The 23,615-nt window shown below is 37.0% G+C and overlaps 1 protein-coding gene across 3 annotated transcripts in view; it reads left to right on the top strand.

Annotated features, from left to right (window-relative positions):
• The window catches only part of PARG (poly(ADP-ribose) glycohydrolase), a 142,836-nt gene that overhangs the window by 46,569 nt on the left and 72,652 nt on the right, over positions 1-23,615 (top strand). For all 3 annotated transcript variants that reach the window (XM_058299150.2, XM_058299149.1, XM_071215888.1), the window contains one exon: positions 22,931-23,023. In XM_058299150.2, coding sequence (XP_058155133.1) covers positions 22,931-23,023 — 93 coding nt within the window. The remainder of the gene's footprint in view (positions 1-22,930; positions 23,024-23,615) is intronic.

Genomic DNA, 23,615 nt, shown 5'->3' with positions numbered 1-23,615 from the left:
AAAATGTACTTTTTTTTAGTTCTTCACCTCTTTGTTCAGCAAATAAGAATTAATACTAAATACTGTTATTAGTATGAGGAATACAAAATGTATAAATCACAATTTCTGCTTTGAGTGTTTCACAGATTAGGGAAGGAGAGGAGAAAAACATGTAAATAATAATAAACTTTAACTAAAGCACTTTACTATAGATATGTGCTTGTGGCTATAGTGTCACACAAGAAAGGAGCAATTAGGCAGGTGAGAGGAGGCTTCACAGGGAGATATGAACTGAGTCTTGAGGCATAATTAGCAGTTTAACTGTGGTAAAATGTTAAAATAGGCAAGAGGGCAAAATAGGCATCATATTTGTTGAAAATCTTTTTTTTCAATTTTATTTTATTTTTTAATTATCTTTTTTTTAAAGTTAATAGATCACACAAAATGTTACATTAAAAAACATGAGTTTCCCATATATCCCACTCCCCACCCCACCCCCATGATTTTTTTAATTGTTTTTTTTTAAGATACATAGATCACAAAAAAATGTTACATTAAAAAATATAAGAGGTTTCCATATACTCCACACACACACCCCACCCCAATCCTCCCACATCAACAACCTCTTTCATCGTTGTGGTACATTCATTGCATTTGGTAAAAACATTTTGGAGCACTCTGCACCACATAGATAATAGTTTACATTGTAGTTTACACTCTTCCCCAGTACATTCAGTGGGTTATGGCTGGATATGTAATGTCCAGCATCTGTCCCTGCAATGTCATTTAGGACAACTCCGTGTCCCGAAAATGCCCTCATATCACATCTCTTCTTCCCTCTCCCTGCCCTCAGCAAATACCATGGCCATTTTTTCCACATCAATGCTACAATTTCTTCCATTACTAGTCAACAGTATTTCCATAGTAGAATATCAGTAAGTCCACTCTAGTCCATATTTTATTCCTCCATCAGGATAGCAATGTCCACTCCACCTCTATATCAAGACGGGGCTTAGGTCTCACATGGATGATGGATGCAGTTTTCCTGCTTGTAGCTGTAGGCATTCTCGGTTCCCTGGTGTGGTGGTTGACCATCTTCACCTCCCTGTTAGCTGACCTGAGGAAGTCCAGCTAACCAGAGAGTAGGAGTTGCAACTCTCCTGAGGCTCAGGGTCCAGCTGGCACGTGGACAGTCCAGAGATTCAAGTCTCCTGAGCATACATCAACCCTAGTGCCAACCATAGGTTTAATAAAAGTGATAGATGAGGCATGTGTGGAAAGGTCACATCTGAGTCCAGCTCCATCACACTCAGGAACACAAATTCCAAAGTAGGGGGCACTGACATGGCACTGAACTCCAGAGCCATCTGCCATGACCATAGAACCTGTGTGTCTCCGTACCCCTTAGGAGCACCAGTACCTGGGGTTGTATCTTCTTTGGCTGTCTCTGGGATCCTGCTGAGGTATGCGTTAAGTGTGATGACCCCTCTGATAAAAGGCAAAATGTCAAAAACAAAATTTTATAATATTTTTCATTTTTTAATACCCCAATTTATTTTTACTTTATTTGAGTTTTTCTAAATTAGTATGTATTCTATAAAGCCTAGCACTACTATTTCATTTTCCTATTAATTGAATTTGGCAATATATTAGGCTTCATTTTTTTAAGAAGTTTTGGACCACAGAGAGGTTCCACCATGGCAGGGAGGAACACTGGTGTGGGGTGTTGTTGATGAGGGGAGCACATGGTTGGAAGGGAGTTCTCCAGGGCATGTATGTAGGGTATATAAAAATGTTCAGATATATGTTGGTTATTTTCATAGTAGTGACAGTTACAAATGACAACTGAGGGAGTGCTGAGTTCCTACCCAGGGGAGCTCTTTCGCATTCCCCAGTGGAATAGCAACAGTCCCCTAAGTGCAATGGCAAAGACCAATGAAGAAGGATGGTCCAGTGATGAGCCCTTGATATTGATGACTATGCTCAAGAGCCTGTGTGCCTGAAATATGTTGAAAAGCTTTTGTATCTCTCTAATTCTGACTGCATCCCTGCAAGATAGATATTTTCATTTTATGGATGGAAAAAACAGTCTCAAAGAGATGGTGATTTAATCACAGTAAGGGAAGATATATACAAATGACCAATAGGCATATTAAAAATATCCAGCCCCAAAACAGCATGCTGAGTGAAAAAACTCTTACACAAAACAGTACATGTCATACATTTCCAATATTATGAAGTTTTACAAGAGGCAAAATTAATCCATGGCACAAAAAAACATAGAACATCAGTAGCCTCTGGTACTGTGGGTGCAGGGATTTCCTGGAAGGGAACATGAGAGAAATTTCTAGGTAATGGTAATGTCTTATATCTTGGGTTACACATGTGTATTTGTCTTTGTTCAAACTCCTTGATCACTGAACATCTGTGCATGTCATTGGATGTATATTTAACGTCAAAAAAAAATTTAATATTGAACTCAAGTTGTTCATATGCAGACTGAAGTGAACAGTGGTGAAATGTACTAATTCCCACAACTTATTTTAAAAGGCATTAAAAAATGGAATGACAGAAATAAAGAGCTATGGGTAGATACATGACAAAAACAAGTATAGTAAAATGTTAATTGTAAAAACTAGATAGCTTATATATGTGTTTAGTATATAGTTATTTTAACTTTATTGTATTTTTTTAAATTTTCATAATTGGAACAATGATTATCTTCAGTGGGAGAATTGTTAAATTATTGTACATCCATACTATGTAGCATGTATCAGTTTATTACTTGAAAACATTTCTGTATCTTTTCCTGAGGCAAAAAAAGCAAGTTGCAGAAAAATACAGTGTCATTTAGTATTAAAAATTAACATAATGTAAAACTTAATTTCTACATGCATAAAAATGTGTATATATCTATATGTGTATGTAAATGTTTAGAAATTTAGGAAGGAGATATGCCATCTCTTGATGTCTGAGAAGTAGTTCGGAACTAAGGATTTGTGGTGAAAAAAAATGTTCACTTTATATGAATTTGACATTTTTAAAGCAAGAGTGCACTCACATATTAATTGAAAATCAATGGGAAAAAAAGCTAGTGACTCACCACAGAGGGGCTTATATGAATGGGGATGAAAAGTTCAACAATCACTACTAATCAAACAAATTAAAATAATAGCAAAATGTCATTTTTGCCCATCAGATTGCAAAGATAACAATAATGCAGTAATACTTAGTGAGATTTGGAGATGAGTATTTTCTTATACAGGACCAGTTTGTATCTAAATTGATAGAACCTTTCTGTAATGCAATTTGACCGCATATATCAAAAGCCTGGAAAATAGCCTTTGTTTTATAGAGATACACAGACAAATGAACAAAGAGGTATCCAAGGATATTCATATCGTTGCTAATTAAAGTAGTGGTAGTTGGCAACAATCTTTAAATCCATCACAAGGGAATTGGTAAAATAATTTTGGTATGTCCAAATAGTAGAAGAGTGTCCAGCTATTAAAAATGGTGATTTAAAGCTGTACGTATTTATATGGGAAAATGCCCCCTCTGTAAGTGAAAACAAAATATAAATTTTCTATATGGCCTGGAAGAATATACCCCAAAATGTTGGCAGCAGATATTTTAAATAGTGAGTTTAATGGGTGATATTTATTTTCTTTTTGTTTATGTTTGTTTTCTACAGTGAAAATACATTACTTAAAAAAAAATTTGTTTTGAGTTTGTTTATGAGGACCATATAGCAAAGTAGAAAAGCTTTTGTATTAAGTGTAAAATATAATAACTTGTTTAAGCAACATGATTTCAACTGATAAAGGCACTTTTGTAGGAAGAAAGATAAAATACCTAAGTGCAGTTAGTGATTATATTAATATTAGCATCATAGGACAAAGATTTTTTTCCCTTTGTTTAGATTTTGGAATAATATACTTTTTATGTTTAAAATTGGTTAATTTTAAAGACTAGATCTTTTGAATGAATTTTATTTTATTTAAAAGTGTTCTTTAAAGATCACTAGTAACTTTTCATCAGCTCCTTTCATAGGATTTTTCTAGGTTTAGATCAGTAAATAAAATGGAGTGACTGGTGGTATATATTATATTTGTTGGTTTATGATTGGTCACTTTTTAAAAGCTGTTTGCTGTGAACTCTTTGAAAAAAGTACATCTCTCCTTTCTTGAAATGACGCTAGTTTTCTGATTTTACCAGGTATGAATATCACTTATTCAAAATTCAGTAGTCAATATTTATTTAGTAGTTTCTCTGTGTTGTGCATTGTACTTTGTATTGATGGATATGTCTCTAATATTCACAGTTCATAGGTTTAATTTAGTTGGCCTAGTATTTTAAGAAATAAGTAAATACCTCTTTCTAATTGTGTAGGTTTCTTCATATGTAAATCATTCATGTTTTGGCGTTTGATAAATTTAGTTACTCTATTTTAGTAGTTTGTCTATGTTTCTATGTGTTGAAGGGAGAAAGAAAGCCTTTTGTGGTGGCTTGGAGTTAGGTACCCTCAGAAACACATATTTTTAGTCTTAATTATTCTTGTGGGTGTGAACCCATTGTAAATAGGACCTTTTTAAGATGTTATTTTTAGTTATGTTGTGGCCAACCGAATCAGTTACGGCTTTAATCCAGATTACTGGAATACTTTATAAGTAGAATGAAATTTAGACTTAGAGGAAATCACAGGGAGCAGCCATGGACTGCTGCCATGAAAGACCATGGAACCTGGAAGAGAAAGGAGTAGATGCTGCCATGTGCATTTCCATGTGACAGAAAAGCGAAGGAACCCCAATAATTGCCACTGAGCCAGAAGATACCGATCCCAGGAGGAAACCAGCCTTCTAGCCTGTGAAGCTATGAGCCAGTAAATTCCTGTTGGTAGGCCAACTCATTTTATTTGTTTTAGCAACTGGGATACTAAAACACCTCTCTATGGTGACTATGATGAAAATGTAATAATTGCTATCCTTCAAGGTTAAGATGCCATGTTAGAGGTCACAGTAAGAGCATAGTAGTTTCTGCTGTGAGACTCATGAGGTCAGTGACCACATCTGTTATCGTTTACTGTTCTGTCCTCACTCCTGGCACAGTACCTAGCTCATAGTGGATATTTGGCACATGGTAAATACTTATTGTCACACCATTTGAATGATTGAATAGATCTATAATCTAAAGAGATGAGTAAGCAAAATAGTGTCATCATTTTGCAATTCTGAACACTTAACTGATTTGTGGGACTAGAATAAAGAGAATACATGTTCACGCCCATACATACACACACACACATACTCGCTACACATAGCTGTCTAAGCAGGCTCCCCAGTAGAGTAGTAGGCTTTACTTGTGGGAAAAGTTAATGAGTCTTTTCTTATCATGTAAATGCTTACTTTTCTGATAATCATCATCATAATAAGAAGCAATAAGTGTTTATTTTCCTTAGTTATATAATTTTTTTATCAGAGGCCCTTATTTCTCATGAATTTAAGGAATGATTTCCATTTTTTTAAATCTTTTTATTCCTTGTGTCCTGTTTACAATGTACAGATTAATAAATAATCTAGCAAGTGGTAAGATTTGTATGAAGATAATATTTGAGGAAAACATAAGATTATGTTAGTTTTTAGGATTATGCATTCCATCTCAAAGAGTAGCTGGGTTGGCTCCATTCTCTAATGATATAGTATCTGTTCTCATTTGCGTTTCCAAAATACCATGAAACATAGTTCTAAAGTGTTGACAGTTGTGGTAAAGCCCAGTGCAATAATGTTTCACCAGATAAATAAATGATATTATAAAGTTTGTGACAGTCAGCAAAGCATGACAGCAGCTACTCATATATCAGTTTTAAAAGACAAGAACAGGTACCCAAAGGAGTAGTTGTCAGCCTACTAGACACTTAAGGTTAAATGTCTTTAAATTGAAAATGTTTGTATAGGCACTTGTCCCTGTCCCTCCCACTAAATACAGCTACATATCCTGAACATTATATATATGATAAACATAAGAAGATACTTAAAGATGGAAAGAAGTTTGGTCAGCTAGGAATATGGGACCTTAGGAAAGACACATTTCCAAGGTGGTATCAGCACATCCCTTGTAGGAAGCCTGAACTCTCACCACCACCCAGCAGTAATGAGGCACCTCTCCCCTTTCCTTTCTGGCTCAGTGTCACAGGAGGCCTTGTAGAAGATATACATGATATCCATGGTCTCATTACATAATACCCCAAATATCCAGATTTCAATTAAAAAATCACTCATCATACCACCAAGAACCAGGAAAATCTCAAATTGAAGGAGAAAAGACAATAGATTCCAACCCTGAGTTACCACAGGTAGTAGAATTATATCAAAGGATTTTGAAGCAACTATCTTAAATGGCTTCAATGGCAATTACAAACATGCTTGAAACAAATGACCAAAATAGAAAGTCCCAGCAGAAAAACCAAATGGAAATTTTAGAAATATAAAGTAACCAAAATTTTAAAAATTGAATGTGAACTCTGGGCAGAATGGAGAGGACAGAAGAAAGAATCAGGGAACTTGAAAAAGAGCAATAGAAATCACTCAATCTGAAGAACAGAGAGAAAATAGACTGAAACAAAAATTAATAGACTTTTGGGAAGATGGAGGATTAGAGAGTTAAGGGCTCATTACTCTCCCATAAAAAATAGCTACAAGACAGACAGAAACTGTCCAGAAAAACTGTTTAGGGCTAAGGAGACAATGGGAAGGTAGGGCAACACCCAAAAAAGAGGGGTGTTAAGAGAAAGAGATGCTGTGGTGAGGATCTGTATGCCGCCGCCACCACCATCCAACCCCCACTCCAGGACAGAGAGCTTTGGGTTCTCCAGTCCCCTGGCAGGCAACTGTGGACTGAGGGGACCACAGGGATCAACTGCCCCAGGTAAGGAGAGAGGAAGAGACCAGTCCACTGCTGATCACTTTTTGGCAAGCAAATTTAGTCTGCTGGACACCACAGTTTCCATCCTTCCCATTGAGAAGCATCCGTGCCATTGGGAGCTGGCAGAAAGCTGAGTATTGCCTGCTTTCTCAAACACCCTCCTTCTAATCATGAGTGCCTGATGCTGATGTAGAGGGGAGGGGAAATCTCTTTCCTCCCTGGGAAAAGGGAGGGTGCTTTGAGGGAGGAGAGGGGCTTTGGATCTGCAAGTTTGAATTGTCCAGAGGCTTGACTCTGAATAATCCTCAAGGAGGGGAATCTTTCTGGGACATTCCTTTGCCACCACCTGCCAGGTTGTGATTCCAGGGAATACTTTCCCCTCTAAGATTTGAGTAGAGAGATTTGCCAAAGAACATAATCTCCTGGCAAGCCAGGAAACACAGTACATCAGGAAATAAAAATAAAAGAGGCTTTTGGTGCCTTTACTGTCATCTTCCCCAGGACTCTTAGAAACTGGTCTGCAACCCGTTAGTGGGTTCCTGGTCCTGTTTTGATCAGTTAAATGGAAACTTTTAAATATCTGGAATAAGTTAAACCAAGAATCAAAGAAGAACTGTATCTAAAAGTGACACAACAATAATTAGAGAGAAACTGATCATCAAAGTAAACTCACCATCATAATCAGTTTCCTAGACATGAGCAAAAAATTACAAGCCATCCTAAGAAGCAGGAAGATATGGCCCACTCAAGGGAACAAATTAAAACACCAGATAAGACACAGGCTTTGAGAAAAATACTGGGTGAACACAAAGAATAATTGGAAAGCTTGAATAGAAAAATAACAGAGCTTATGGGAACCAGAGACAAAGTGAATGAGATTAAAAATACGTTACAGGCATACAACAGATTTGAACTGACAGAAGAAAGAATCAGAAAATTAGAAGACAGAGCTGCTGAAATTGAAAAGGCAGAACAGACAGAGAAAAGAATGGAAAAAATGGAGCGGGGTTTCAGGGAATTTAATGATAGCATGAAGTGTACCAACATACATGTGGGAGTTCCAGAAAGAGAAGGGGAAAGTTGCAGAAAGAATATTTGAGAAAACAATGACTGAAAATTTCCCAGCTCTTACAAAATATACTTATATGCATATCCAAGAAGCACAACATACTCCAAACAGAATAAATCAAAATATACCTACCCCAAGACACATACTAGTCATTATGTCAAATGATAGAGAATTCTGAAACCAGCAAGAGAAAAGCAATCCATCACATACAAGGGATCTCTGGTAAGACTTAATGTGAATTTCTCATCAGAAACCATAGAGGTAAGAAAACAGTGATACTGAAAGAGGAAAACTACCAGCCAAGAATTCTTTATCTGGTGTAGCAATTTGATATATTTATGAATTCCAAAAGTAGATATCGGATAATATTTATAAACTGGTCTGTACCTGGGCATGATTAAATTATGATTAGTGCTTGGATTGGGCCATGTCAGTAAGGTGTGGGTACTCACCTTACCAAGGGGTGGGGACTCACAGATAAAAGGCATGGCCAAGGACAGAGTTGGAGAGTTTTTAATGTTGGAGTTTTGATGTTAGAGTTTGATGCTGAAGTCTTAAGCTGCAGCCTCAGGAAGGAAGCACACAGAGGAAAGAGAAGCAAGCCCCAGGAAGAGAGGAAACCTGAGCCGGGAAAGAAGCAAGTTCTTGGAAAAGAGGAACCCAGAAGCCTGAGCTCTGACAGACTTTGGCAGCAATCTTGCTCCAACACATGGAAATAGACTTTGGTGAGGGAAGTAACCTGTGCTTTATGGCCTGATACCTGTAAGCTCCTACCCCAAATAAATACCCTTTATGAAAGCCAACAGTCTTCTGGTATTTTGCATCAGCACCCCTTTGGCTAACTAATACATCCGGCAAAATTGTCCTTCAATAATAAGAGTGAGTTTTTAAAAATTTACAGATAAATAGAAACTAGAGAGTTTATAAATAAGAGGCTTACTTTACAAGAAATGCTAAAGGGCGTTCTGCAGCCCGAAATGAAAAGAAAGGAGAGAGCCCTGGAGGTGAGTGTAGAAATGAAGAATATCAGGAAGCATAACCAAAAGGGTAAAAAGATAGATATTAATAAGATATGACATAACAGCAAAGGATAAAATGGTCAAAGCAAGTTATGCCTATTCCATAACATTGAATGTTAAATGGATCGAATTCTCCAATCAAAAGACACAGGCTGACAGAATGGGTAAAAAAAAAGCTATCCATATGTTGTCTACAAGGAACTCACTCATCTTAGACCCAAGGATAGAAAATGCCTGAATAAGCTGTACCTAACAGACATAAACAGAACAGTGTACCCCAGATCAACAGGATATACATTCCTTTCAATTGCTCATGGATTTTTTTCTCCAGGATAGACCGTTTGCTAAGTCACAAAACAGGTCGCAGTAATTTAAAAAGGTTAAAATAAAACAAGCACCTTCTCCGGTCATAATGGAATAAAGCTGGAAATCAATAATTGGTGGGACAGGGGAAAATCTGCAAATGTATGGAGGCTAAACAACACACTCCTCAAAAATAAATGGGTCAAATAATAAACTGCAAGAGAAATTAGTAGATATCTTGAGATGAATGAAAACAGGAACACAACTTATCAGAATTTATGGAATGGTGCAATAAAGGCAGTGCTGTGAGGAAAATGTGTAGCCCTAAATACCTAAATTAAAAGAGAAGAAATGGCTAAAATCAAAGGTCTAACTGAACACCTGGAGGAACTAGAAAAAGTACAGCAAATTTATACCAAAGCAAGCAGAAGGGAAGAAATAATAAAGATTAGAGCTGAAATAATTGAAATTGAGAACAACAACAACAAAAAACAATATAGAGCATGAGCAAAACTAAAAACTAGTTCTTTGATAAGATCAATAAATCAGCAAACCCTTAGCTAGACTAACAAATAAAAAAGAAGATGCAAATAAATAAAATTAAGAATGAAAGGGGGGGTGGACATGACTACTGACACCACAGAAATAAAAAGGATCATAAGGATATTATGAAGAACTATGCCAACAAGTTAAAACAACCTAGGTGAAATGGACAAATTTCTGGAATAGCATGAGCAACCTTAATTGATTGACTATAGAAGAAATACAAGACCTCAACTAACCAATCACAAGTAAGGGTTTGAATCAATCATCTAAAAGCTCCCAGCAGATAGGAAGGGGCAAGATGGTGGCAGAGTAAGGAGCTCTAAGAGTCAGCTCATCCTACAGGGCAGTTAGTAATCAGCCAGAACTATATAAATTACCTGTTTGGAGGACCCAGGAGACAAGAAGTGTATCCTGCAACATCCTTAGAAGAACAGAAGGATGAGATTGCCCATTTGCAGTGAAAATTGGTGAGTAGAGCCCTCCACACCACAGAGGCTGGTGCCCATTCTCTGCTGGTGGCGCAAGCTGCCTTAGGAGTTAGTCCATGGCTGGAGTTGAAAGCACCATTTCCCAAAAACAAGGGAAGAAGAGACTGTCAGGCACTGATTTCAGCTACTGATTAATAAATTCAACTGGGTAAAGTCCAGTCCTAGGAACAAGTAAATTTTGAACCTGTCCAAGTTGGAAAGAGGCTGGTAGCCTCCATTTTAACTCCTCTGGTATGAGGGGAGGCAGGGTTGATTAAAAATCACAGTGGAAGGTAGGGAATGGTTGCTTTCCTTCTAGGATGGATTGCAGGCCTAGCCCAGGCTCCTTGTCTCAAGCAAGGAGGAAGCTGGGGGAACCTACAGCAGTTTCTCTGGGCACCTGCAGGCACTTTCGGCCCACATGTACTAGAGAGTTGGGCATTCCTATGGATCCATCCTCACCTCTAACAGGCCAGAAGGGATAGTGCTCCCCTTGTCTCTCTGGCCAACTGCAGCCACTTTCAGCTTGCATGAAAGGCACAATAATTGAAATTAAAATACACTGGAGGCATATAATAGCAGATTTGAAGAGGCAGAATAAAGGATCAATGCACTTGAGTGCAGGGCCTCTGAAAGCAAACACGCAAAAGAACAGATAAAGGAAAATTATGGCAAGAGACATGCAAAGATACATGTCATGGGTGTCCCAGAAGGAAAACAGGGGGAATGGGGCAAAAGGGATATTTGAAGAAATAATGTTAGAAAATTTTCCAACCATATTGAAGGACATAGCTATCCTTGTCGAAAAAGCCCAATGTACTCCCATCCAATAAATCCCAATAGACCTACTCCAAGACTTACTAATCAGAATGTCAGGTGCCAGAGATAGAGAAGCCTGAGAGCAGCAAGAGAAAAGAGATTCATCACATACAAGGGATGTCCAATAAGATTAAATGCTGATTTCTCGTCAGAAACCATGGGGCGAAGAAGGCAGTGGTATGATATATTTAACATGCTGCAAGAAGAAAACTACCAAGCAAAAATCTTATATACAGCAAGATTGTCTTTCTAAAATGAAGGTGAGTTTAGAATATTCACAGATAAACAGAAACTGGGAGAGTTTGTAACCAAAACATTAGCTTTGTAGGATATACTAAAGCGAGTTCGATAGCCTAAAAAGAAAAGACAGGAGACAGAGGCTTGGAAGAACATCTAGAAATAAAGGTTGTTTCAGTAAAAGTAACTGAAAGTGTAAAAAGAGTGGTAAAAACAAAATATGACATATAAAAACCAAAGAGCAAAATGGGTGAATTAAGAACTGCCTTTATAGTAATAACATAGAATGTTAGTGGATTTAACTCCCCAATCAAAAGACACAGACTGGCAGAATGGATACATAAATATAAGCCATTTATATTCTGTATATAAGAGTCTCACCCTAGGAAAGCGGATGTCGCTCAACAGATAGAGCATCTGTCTAACATATGGAGGGTCCAGAGTTCGATTCCCCAGGGCCTCCTGACTTGTGTGGTAAGCTGGCCCATGTGCAGTGCTGCCACACACAAGGAGTGCTGTGCCACACAGGGGCATCCCCATGTAGGGGTGCCCCATGGGCAAGGAGTGCACCCTACAAGGAGAGCCACCCCACATGAAAAAAGTACAGCCCTCCCAGGAGTGGTGCCGCACACATGGAGAGCTGACGCAGAAAAAAAAAAAAAAAGAGACACAGTTTCCCAGTGCCACCAGATAATGCAAGCAGACGCAGAAGAACACAGAGCAAATGAACACAGGGAGCAGACAATGGAGGGGAAGGGGAGAGAAATAAATAAAAAAAATTTTTAAAAAGAATCTAATCTTAGATCTAAGGATACAAATAGATTGAAAGTGAAAAACTGGAGAAAGATATTCCACACATGCAGTAACCAAAAAAAAAAAAAAAAAGGCTGAAGTACATACACTTATAGCAGCAGATGAATAGACTTTAAAAGCAAAGTTGTTATTAGAGACATGGAGTGTCACTATATACTAATAAAAGGGGCAGTTTACCAGGAGGAAATACCAACCATAAGTGTGTGTGTGTATATATATATATCTCAGATGTCCCAAATTACATGAAGCAAACACTGGCAAAACTGAAGGGAGAAGTAAATGTCTTTGCAATAATAGTTGGAGACTTCAGTACACCATTCTCATCATTGGAAAGATCATCTCAGCAGAAGCCAATAGTGAAACAGACCTTGAGTAAACTTAATAGACATATACAGAACATTGCACCCCATTACAACAGAACGTACATTCTTCTCAAGTATTCATGGCTCTTTCTCCAGGGTAGACCATATGTTGGGTCACAAAGCAGATCTCAATAAATTTTAAAAGAACAAAATTTATACAAAGCACTTTCTCTGACCATATTGGAATAAGGTTAGAAATCAACAGGCAGAAAAAGGGAAAATTCACAAAAATATGGAGATTAAACAGAACAGTATTAATAATCAGTGGGCCAAAGAAGAAATTGCAAGAGAAATCAACAAATATCTTGAGATGAATGAAAAGCATTTCATATCAGAACCTATAGGATACAGCAAAAGTAGTTCTTAAAAGGGAAATTGATAGTTCTCAAGACTTACATTAAAAAAGAAGAGCTAAAATAAATGACCTAACTATGCAGGTAGAAGAACTAGAAAAAGAACAGCAAACTATGCCTACAGTAAGCAGAAATAGTGAAATAACAAAGATCAGAGCAGAAATAAATGAAGTTAACAATAAAATAATAGAATTAACAAGACCAAAAGTTGGTTCTTCAAGAAGACCAACAAAACTGATAAGAAAAGAGAAGATGCAAATAAGTAAAATCAGAAATGAAAACAAGGAAATTACTGCTGACCTCAGAAATAAAAGAGATCATAAGATGACACTATGAACAATTGCACTGCAACAAACTAAGACAATATAGATGAAATGGAAAAATTCCTAGGAACATATGAACAGCCTACACTGACCCTAGAAGAAATTGAAGGCCTCAACAAACCAGTCTCAAGCGATGAGATTGAACAGTCATTTAAACAATTCCCCAAAAAGAAAAGCACAGAACCAGATGGCTCCATAGGTAAATTCCACCAAGCCTTAAAAGATTTAATACCAGTATTACTTAAACGCTTCCAAAAAAATTGAACAGGAAGGAACACTATCAGACTCATTCTATGAAGCCAATATCACCCTAATACCAAAGCCAGATAAAGATACTATGAAAAAAAGAAAATTACAGGCCCATTTCCCTAACAAATATGGATACAGAAATCCTCAACAAAATACTCACTACTCAAATCCAACAACAACACATTAAATGAATTGTTCATCATGATCAAGTGGGTTTTATCTGAGGCATGCAAGGGTGGTTCAACACAAAATCAGCACAATATACCGTATAAATAAATCAAAGAAAAAAAATCACATGATCATCCCGATTGATGCAGAAAACGCATTTGACAAAATCCCGCATATTTTCTTGATAAAAAGACAACAAAAATAGAGGATTCAAAGGAAACTTTCTCAACATGATAATTGGAATATATGAAAAACAGTTCACATTGTACTCAACAGTGAAAGATCAAAAGCTTTCCAGCTGTAAGAAGACAAGATTACCCACTGTCATCACAGTTGTTCAATATTGTGCTAGAGGCTCTAGCTAGAGCAGTTAGGCAAGAAAAAGAAAAAGAAATAAGAGGCATCCAAATTGGAAAAGAAGAAGTAAAACTTTCACTATTTGCAGTTGATACCCTATATATATATATATAAATCCTGAAAAATCTACCTCAAAGCTACCAGAGCTGATAAATTCAGCAGAGTGGCAGGATACAAGATTAATACGCAAAAATCAGTAGTGTTTTTTTACACTAGTAATGAGTCATCTGAGGATTTCAGGAAAAAAAATTCCATTTACAATAACAAAAGAATCAGATATTTAGTAATAAATGTAACCAAGGACGTATCACACTTGTATTCAGAAAACTAAAATACTCTGCTAAAGAAAATCAAAGAAAATCTAAATAAATGTAAGAACCTTCATGGATGGGAAGACAAAATATTGTTAAAATGTCAGTTCTACCCAAATCGATATACAAATTCAATGCAATCATGATAAAAATTTCCAGCAGCCTTTTTTACAAAAATGGAAAAGCCAGTTATCAAATTTATTTCGAAGGGTAAGGAGGCCCAGGTAGCTAGAAACATCTTAAATAGGATGAACGAAGTTTGAGGACTCTTGCTTCCAGACTTTAAATCATTTATTACCTAGCTACAGTGGTAAAAAACAGCATGCTGTTGGCACAAAAGTAGACATATAGACCAACGGAACCAAATCGATGGTTCAGAAACAGACCCTCACGTATTCAGTCAAGTGATTTTTGAAAAGGCTGTCAAACCCACTCAGTGGGCAGAACAGTATATTGAGCAAATGCTGCTGGGAGGACTAGATATCCATATCTAAATAAAAGAAAGAGGACCCCTCTCACATACCTTTTACAAAAATTAACTCAATATGGATCAGAGACCTAAACATAAAAACAAGAACAAAAAATCCTAGAAGAAAATGTAGTACAAACATCTTCCAGACCTGATTGTAGGTAGTGGTTTCTTAAATCTTATACCGAAAGCGTGAGCAATGAAAGAAAAATGGATAAATGGAACTTCCTGAAACGTAAACACTTTTGTACTTCAAAGGACTTTGTCAAGAATTTGAAAAGGCAGCCCACTCAATGGGAGAAAACATTTGGAAACCACATATCTGATAAGGATTTGATTTCCATGCTATATCAAATCATAAAACTCAACAGTTAAAGGGCAAGCAATCCCATTTAAAAATGAGCGAAAGACTTAATTTTGTTGTTTTTGTTTTTAGTGATTATCACTAGGTTTTATTGGTAATCATGATTGTTTTTATTTTACTGGTGTCTTATCTATTACTGAAAAACTCTTTCTGGAGCAGAGTTCACAATTATCCCAACTCCAGGGCAGGATAATACAACCTTTTAGCTTGCATAGAAAGTACTCTAACTACATTAGTTTAAAATACTCTTACCAGAAATCCCTGGGAGGTTTATATTTCTGTTTCAGAAACAAGAATTGAGGTAAGGAGATAAAAGTGGGCTCACTGCCTAGCCCTAAGAGTCCTAGATTAATGGGGTGGTGGGGGTAGTAGTCTTCTGTGATTGGGGAAGGAAATACCAGAATCCCCTGTAGGATTTTTTTCAGACCACACAATCTTCTCCTCCCCTGCTGCTATTTCTCTAAGAGGAAGGATAAAAGGTAGAAAAGTACTTGAGAAAATGTTCACTGTCATTAGGTATTAGGGTAATACAAATCAAAACAACATTGAAATATCTCACACCTCATAGAATGGCTAATATATTTTTTAAAAAGACAAGTGCTGGAGAGGAGGGAGAGAAATAGGAACACTCCTTCACTATTAGTGGGAATGTAGAATGGTGTAACCTCTAGAAGACAGCTTGGTAGTTCCTCAGGGAATTATATATAGAACTGCTATATGAACTGGCAATCCCTCTACTTCAATATATCCAGAAGAACCGAAAAAATTACTCAGACATTTGCACACAGATGTTCATAGTGGCATTATTCACAATTTCCAAAGATGGAAACAACCCCAGTGTCCATCAGACAATGAATGGGTAAACAAAATGTGGTATATACATATAATTGAATACAATGCTGCTGTAAGAATTGAAATTGGGACACATGATAACATGGATGGACCTTGAGGGCATTATGCTAATTGAAGTAAACCAGAAACAAAAGGACAAATTTTGTATGGTCTCACTAAAATGAACTAAATTTGATGAATAAGCACATGGAGTTAAAACCTAGGGTATAGAGTACTGAGAGATAAGATGAGGACTAAGAAGGTGCTTAATGTATGTAGAATTTTCAGTTAGCCTGATTGAAAGTGTGGAAATGGATAGAATTGATGTTAACACATTATAGTGAGTATAACTAACACTGGCTGATTTACAAATGGGATTGTAGTCTAGGGATGTAAATGTCAATTGAAAGAAAACTAGAGAATGACCTTGGGGCTGAATGACATAGTTAACCCAGAAGTGGATGAGGATTTTGGTAGATAATACAAATACAAGATGTTCTTCTATGAAGTAAAACAAATGTATGTCATTGTTGCAGTGTACTGAGAATAAAGTGATGCATGGGGAAAATACAATTAATGTAACTTATAGACTATAGTTAACAGCAATATTGGAATATTCTTGCATCAGTGTCAAAGAAGATACTGTGTCACCATTAGGGATCAGTAATAGGGGGTATGGGATTTTTTCTTGTGAAGTAAGGAAAACATTCAAAGGTTTACTGGGGGGTGCATGGTAATGTTTGGATATACTCATAGTGGCAACAATTAAAAACCACAGTAGGGGGGGTACTGGGTTCCTGGCCAGTGGTGCTCTGTCGTGGTCCCTAGGGGAGCAGCGACAGTCTCCCAGGTACAGTGGTGGGGACCGGGAGGGAGTGAGGGTTCAACAGTGAGCCCCTGATACTAATGACTATGCTTGTGAGCTGATAAACCCAAAATAATAACAAGGCCTAGAGCAACTTTGTGCCTGGGAATTTCCTTCTGTCAGCCTTCATGTTACTCAAATGTGGCCAGTCTCGAAGCCAAACTCAGCATGTAAATGCAATGCCTTCCCCCCAGCGTGGGACATGACACCCGGGGATGAGCCTCCCTGGCAACGAGGGACCACTATCAACTACCAACTGATGATGCAACTGGAAAATGACCTTATACGGAAGGTTCAATGCGGATCAGCAGAATATCCATGTCTACATAAAATACCATGACTTTAAAATGCTGTTTGACCTAAAGTAAGGGGGAAATGGAAAGGAGAAATGAGTTTATATGGCTACGAGTTTCTAAAAAAGAGTCTGGAGGCTGGCAGAAGGTTTGCCCTCATGCACAACTGAGCAGAGTCAGAGAGACAGATAAAGCAGATACAACCCCCAGATATTAGTTCCTTTGAGGGCTAAAGAGACCCATGGGAGTTATGGTCATGGCCGATGGGGTTAACTACCAGGGCAGATGGCCCCTCTTTGGAAATGGTGTTTATGTGTGATGAATCTGGACTCAGATGGGATCTCCCTTCATAAGACTTTCATGCTAATGTGCTGGAGGTGCAGTTAATGTTGGGGTTTAAGATATATTTAGGGGATTTGAATCTCTGGACTGACAATGTGATAGCCAGATCCTGAGCCTCAACAGACTCCAGCACCTACAATCTGATTTATTGGACTTACCACACTCAGCTAAGATGGAGGTGAAGAAGGACAACCACCACACCATGGAGCCTAGAGTGATTACAACTGAAAATGGGAGGATTGCATCCAGCATCCAGGTGGAATCTGAGCCTCCTCTTGACATAAAGGTGCAATGGACACAACCAATCCAGTGTCCACATAGAAGAGGTGGCATTGGATTGGGAAAAGTGGACATAATGGACAAAGGGTATGGGGAAAGGCAGGAAGAGATGAGAGGTGGAGGCGTCTTCGGGACATGGAGCTGCCCTGGATGGTGCTTCAGAGGTAATCACCGGACATTGTAAATCCTCACAGGGCCTACATGATGGAATAGAGGAGAGTATGGGCCATGATGTGAACCAATGTATATGAGGTGCAGAGGTGCCCAAAGATGTACTTACCAAATCCAATGGATGTGTCATGATGATGGGAACGAGTGTTATTGGGGGGGGGGGGGGAGAGGGGGGGGTGGGGGGGTGGGGTTGAATGGGACCTCACATATATATTTTTAATGTACTATTATTACAAAGTCAATAAAAAATAAAATTAAAAAAAAAAAAAAAAGGTTTACTGGGGTGATGACCGCAGAACTCTGTTGTGAAAGTGAGCCACTGAGTGTACACTTTAGATAGAATGTACAAGGTGTAGCGGTCTGTATAACACAGTGAACCATGTGGTGGAGGATGGACTGTGACTAATAATATAAATATGAGCGTGTTCTCTCATGAACTATAACAAATATACATTACTAATACATAGTGTTAATAATAGGAATATATGTAAAAAATACACCAGGTGTACACTATGGACCATAGTTAGTGGGAATAGTTTGATCATGTTCTTTAATAATCTGTAACAGTTTCACAAAAATGTAAGGGGGGATATATGGGAATTTTACACATTATGCATCATCATTTTGTACGCTTAAAACTTGTCTAATAAAAAAGAGAAGAAAATCTCCCAACAAAGAAAAGTCCACTATCAGAGGGCTTCACAGTTGAATTCTGACAAACATTTCCAGAAGAATTAATACCAATCCTGCTCAAGCTCTTCCAAAAAAATTGAAGAGAGGGAAAATTACCCAACTCTTTTTATGAAGCTAGCATCACCTTAATACCAAAGCCAAGTAGAAATAGAAAATTACAGACCAATCTCTCTAATGAATATAGATCTAAATATTCTCAACAAAATACAATCTAATCAAACAGCATATTAAGAGCATTATACACCATGATCAAGTGGGTTTTATTACTGGTATGCAAAGTGGCTCAACACAAGAAAATCAATTATTGTAATACACATTAACAAATCAAGGGGAACAAAGCACGTGATCATCTGGATTGACACAGAGAAGGCATTTTACAATAGCCAGTATCCTTTCTTGATAAAAACACTTAAATAGTAGGAATATAAGGAAAGTACCTCAAAATGATAATGGGCATATTTGAAACATCTTACTCAATGGGGAAAGTTTGAAAGTCTCTTAAGATCAGGAATAAGACAAGGATGAAAATGGGACTGTATTGCATAGAAAACCCTCATGTGAAAAATGAGTATGGGTAATATTGCATATATAAGACTATTTTTCTTTGAAACAGGATAAATGTGTTAATGGCAAAAGATGTTAAATACGGTGATAATTAGGCAGAAATACAACCAAAGCAAACTATGAACTGAAGGATATAGCATGTTAATATTCTTCTATCAATGGTGAAAAAACAAAAAGCATGCTAAGTGAAAGAAACTAGATAAAAGTATACTCCATTTTGTTTGACTTCCCCTGTACAAAATGTAAATACAAATACATTTATAGAGACAGAAATAGAATAGCAGTAATGTATGGCTGGGAAAGGCTAGAGGAATTAGATGACTACTAAGGGGTGGGGTTTTTTTTCTTTTTGGAGTAATGAAAATGCTCTAGTATTGATTGCAGTGATGATTGCACAACTCTGATTATACCAACTGCCATTGCTTGTACAGTTTAGATGGATTGTATGGTTTATGAATATGTTAACATAAAATTCTTTTTTTTTTTTTTCCCAATAGAATTTAGGGACCTTTGGGGCCTATAAGGAAAGATCTAACATTTGTGTCCTTGGTATTCTGGAAATAGAGGAGAATGAGGACGGGCTGAAAAAATACTGAAAGGAATAATGGCTAGAAACTTACTTAATTTGGCCAGATCTACAGATTTAAGAAGCTGAGTGGACCCCAAAATAGGATAAACCCAAAGAAATCTACACCAGGACATGTCATAATCAGACTTCTGACAACTAAAAGCAAAGAAAAAGATTTTAAGTCTTGAAAGTAAACAAAGAAAAATAACACCTTACTTAAAGAGGGAAAACAATTCAAATGACAAGCTATTTCTCATCAGGAAACATGAGGGCAGAAAGACGTGGTGCAGCATTTTTTGAAATGAAATAAAAGATCTGCCAACCCAGAATTCTATATCCAGTGAAAATAGTCTTGAATGAAGGTGCAATCAAGATATTCTCAGCTGAAGGAAAAGTAAGAAAGTTTGTTATCAGCAGATCCACCCAAAAATAATGTTTAGAGGATACTGTTGAAGCAGAAAGGAAATGATAAATGGAGTCTTGTAGCTTCAGGAAGGAAGAAAGAAAAACAGAAAGAGTAAAAATATGGATAGACTTTCTTCTTTTGAGTTTTCTAAATTGTTTGACATTCCTCTCAGTGCTTTTAAAAATTGTAACACTGTCTAATGTTTTCAGTATAGGTAGAGGAAATATTTAAGACAATTATAAGCAGGAGAACACAAGGAAACTTAAAGGAAGGTAAGGTTCCATAGTTTACTGAAATTGGTGAAATGTTGACACAAGTAGTTGGTTTTAGGTTATATATAATACCTTAGCCACTAAAAAAAATCTTTTCAAAGACACTCACAAAGCTGTAGATAAATAAAAATGTAATTCTAAAAAATGTTCAAGAACCCATAGGGTCACAAGAAAAAGAAAAGAGAAAAATTAAAAACAAAATGGCAAACTTCAGCCCTCATGTATCAATGATTACATTAAATGTAAATGGTCTAAATTCAACAATTAAAAGACTGCTTTTGGAGCAGGTGTAGCTCAAGCGGTTGAGCATCCCCCTCCCACATGGGAGGTCCCAGGTTCAGTTCCAGTGCCTCCTGGAAATGTAAAAACAAACAACAGACAAATGAAAAGACCCAGGGAAGCCAGTGTGGCTCAGTACTTAAGTGCCGGCTTCCCACGTAGGAGGTCCCAGGTTCAATCCCCATCCCCAGGTACCTAAAAAAAAATAGATTTACAAAGTGAATAAAAAATATGACCCACTAAGCGGCCTATTCAAAAAATCATTTTAGATATAACTATATAGGCAGGTTGAATTAAAGCAGCTTTTTCTGTAATAAACTGGAAATAAATGTCCCTCAGGACCTGAATGGCTAGACAAATTGTAGTATATCCATACTATAGAATATTACTCAGCAATAAAGAGGAACAAACTACTGATACTTGAAAGAACTTTAATGGATCTCAAGGGCATTACCCTGAGTGAAAAACCTAATTTTAAAAAGATACACACTGCGTAATTCCATGTTAATAACATGACAAAATTTTAGAAGTGGAGAACAGGTTAGTGGTAGCCAGGGGTTTAGGAATGGTGGGAGGAAGAAGGGTGAATGTAACTATAAATGGATAGCATAAGGGAGATATATGTCAGAATGGACCATTTCTGTATCTTGATTTTGTTAAAGGTTACACAGTTGTACATGTGATAAAATGGCATAGAACAACACACACACATTGTACCAATGTTAATTTCCTGGTTTTGATATTGTGCTATAGTTACATAAAATGTAACCATGGGGGGAAACTGGGTATAGGGTGCACTGGACCTCTCTGGACTATTTTTGTAACTTCCTGTGGATCTGCAATTATTTCAAAATTAAAAGTCTTTTAAAAGTAAAAAGAAAATGAATTTTAAGAAAGAAGATTGTGAATATTTTAAACACATGAATACAGGTATGCATTCAGGCTCAGAAAGTCAAGATCTTTAGTGTGTACCTCTAAAATAATAGAATGCCTTCTTTGAACATGGGGCTTTTTTAAATTTAGTTTTTATTTTTATCAAAGAGATTTATAGTGAAGAGGCAACCTCTTAAATACCTTTAATTCTTTTGCTTTTTTAAATGCATTCACTTCCCACTATAGAAGGTTAGGATATCACTCTCATTTTCCTCACTTCACCACTAATACAAGCCTTAATTCTCCTCCCACCATTTCCCCAATATAGTCATCATTTCTATTTCAATTAGATCCATATTTTGTGTTTTTTTTAGATAGGATGGTATAAACATCATTCATATTTGAGCTATGTTTCTTTTCCTCCATTTGCAGTTCCTCGTTTTCTGCAGAATTAATAATTGTGTTGTGTTTTTCAATTTGCTTAATTTTCTTTGTGCTTATGGTTACTTGAACTACAAACTCCCTAATTGCAAATGTCTTTCTATTCATTCTGAATATCAGTTTTACTGTTATCCTAGTTTAAGAAGGGAGGTAGCATTAGATGTATTTTAGAGCTGTGATAGCAAGAAAATTCTTAGTGGTAGAATTTGCCTGTAAAATCAGAATGCAGGTGAATTTATCAGCCAAAAGGGTACTGATGCAAAGTACCAATAATCCATTTTGTTGGCTTTTACAAAGGGTATGTATTTGGAGTGGAAGCTTATAGTTACAATGCCCTAAAGAGTCTACCTTAAAAGTTTCTTCCTCGCCAAACTCTATTGCCACGTGTTGAAGCAAGATGACAAGCAATGTCTGAGGATTCAGCCTTACTCTTCCTCTTGAGACTCTGTGACCCCATCTTCTTGTGGTCTCTGCTACAGGCTGGTATAAGGCTAGTCTCTCAGGTTTTCTCAGCTGTCTTTTCTCTCCAGCTGCAAACTCTCAGGCTCATATCTCTTCCAGGAACCTCTGCCGTGTCTCTGGAGCTTTCTTTCTTTCCTCTGTCTTCTTTGTATATCTACTTCAGTGTTCTTAATTGAGCGTCCATTTTTATAGCCCACCAAGGAGGTAGGGACTCAACCCTGCATGCCCTAATGACATGGCAAATGAAAGCCCTGATCTTAATATAATTTCATTAAAGACATCTCATCTGAATCTTATACAGTCAAAGGGTATCACAGCCAGAGGGACAGACCAGTTTACAAACTGTGTTTTATCATGCTAATGACATTTTTTATTCTATGAAAAGCAAATATGTAATTTAATTTCATAGCAAACATTTGTTGTTTGGTTATTAGTCACTGATAACATTTTACTGGTTTGCAGGTACTTGAAGAAGCAGAAGCTCAACATTTATATCAGTCGATTTTACCTGATATGGTGAAAATTGCACTCTGTCTGCCAAATATTTGCACCCAGGTTAGTGAATATAGCTTTGTCGGTAGCTTTCCTCAGACTCAAAAACTGCTGAATTTCCTTTAAACTCTAATGGCCAAAGTCAGAGAGAGGGAGGAAGAGAGAGATGGAAAACAGTTTTGGCCAAAGAGTATGATAATTTTGCTATATTAAGGAAAAGGTTAAAGATGAGAGAATGCTATAAAAGGACATTAAAAATGCAGCATTCAGTTTCTGAGCTTTGGTTTACACTGTTAAAGTTTGCTTACTCAGACTTTTTTCTCATTTTGCTTAAACAGTCTCTAATTTTAAAAAAGAAAGTCGTTTCTCCTCACCAAGAGAACAGAAATCATTCAGTCTATTTGAACCTATAGCATTTGGTTACTTGAGGAACAGAAATATTTGTGCTTAAAAGTCCATTAAGCCTAAAATAGTCATCTTTAATTCTTTTTTTAGGAGGTATGGGGTATTGAACCCAGGACCTTGTACATGGGAAGCAGGTGCTCAACCATTGAGCTGCATCCACTTCCCTCACCATGAATTTTTAAAATTATTTTTCTTGATAACTTGGTAAATGGTAATTTAAAACTCAGTTCTTATAAAACCAAGTAACAGT

The sequence above is a fragment of the Dasypus novemcinctus genome, chromosome 6, assembly GCF_030445035.2.
Source record: "Dasypus novemcinctus isolate mDasNov1 chromosome 6, mDasNov1.1.hap2, whole genome shotgun sequence".
NCBI classification, from domain to species: Eukaryota; Metazoa; Chordata; class Mammalia; order Cingulata; family Dasypodidae; genus Dasypus; species Dasypus novemcinctus.
Note: the sequence above shows the minus strand (reverse complement) of the source record. Positions and strands in the feature narration are given on the sequence as shown.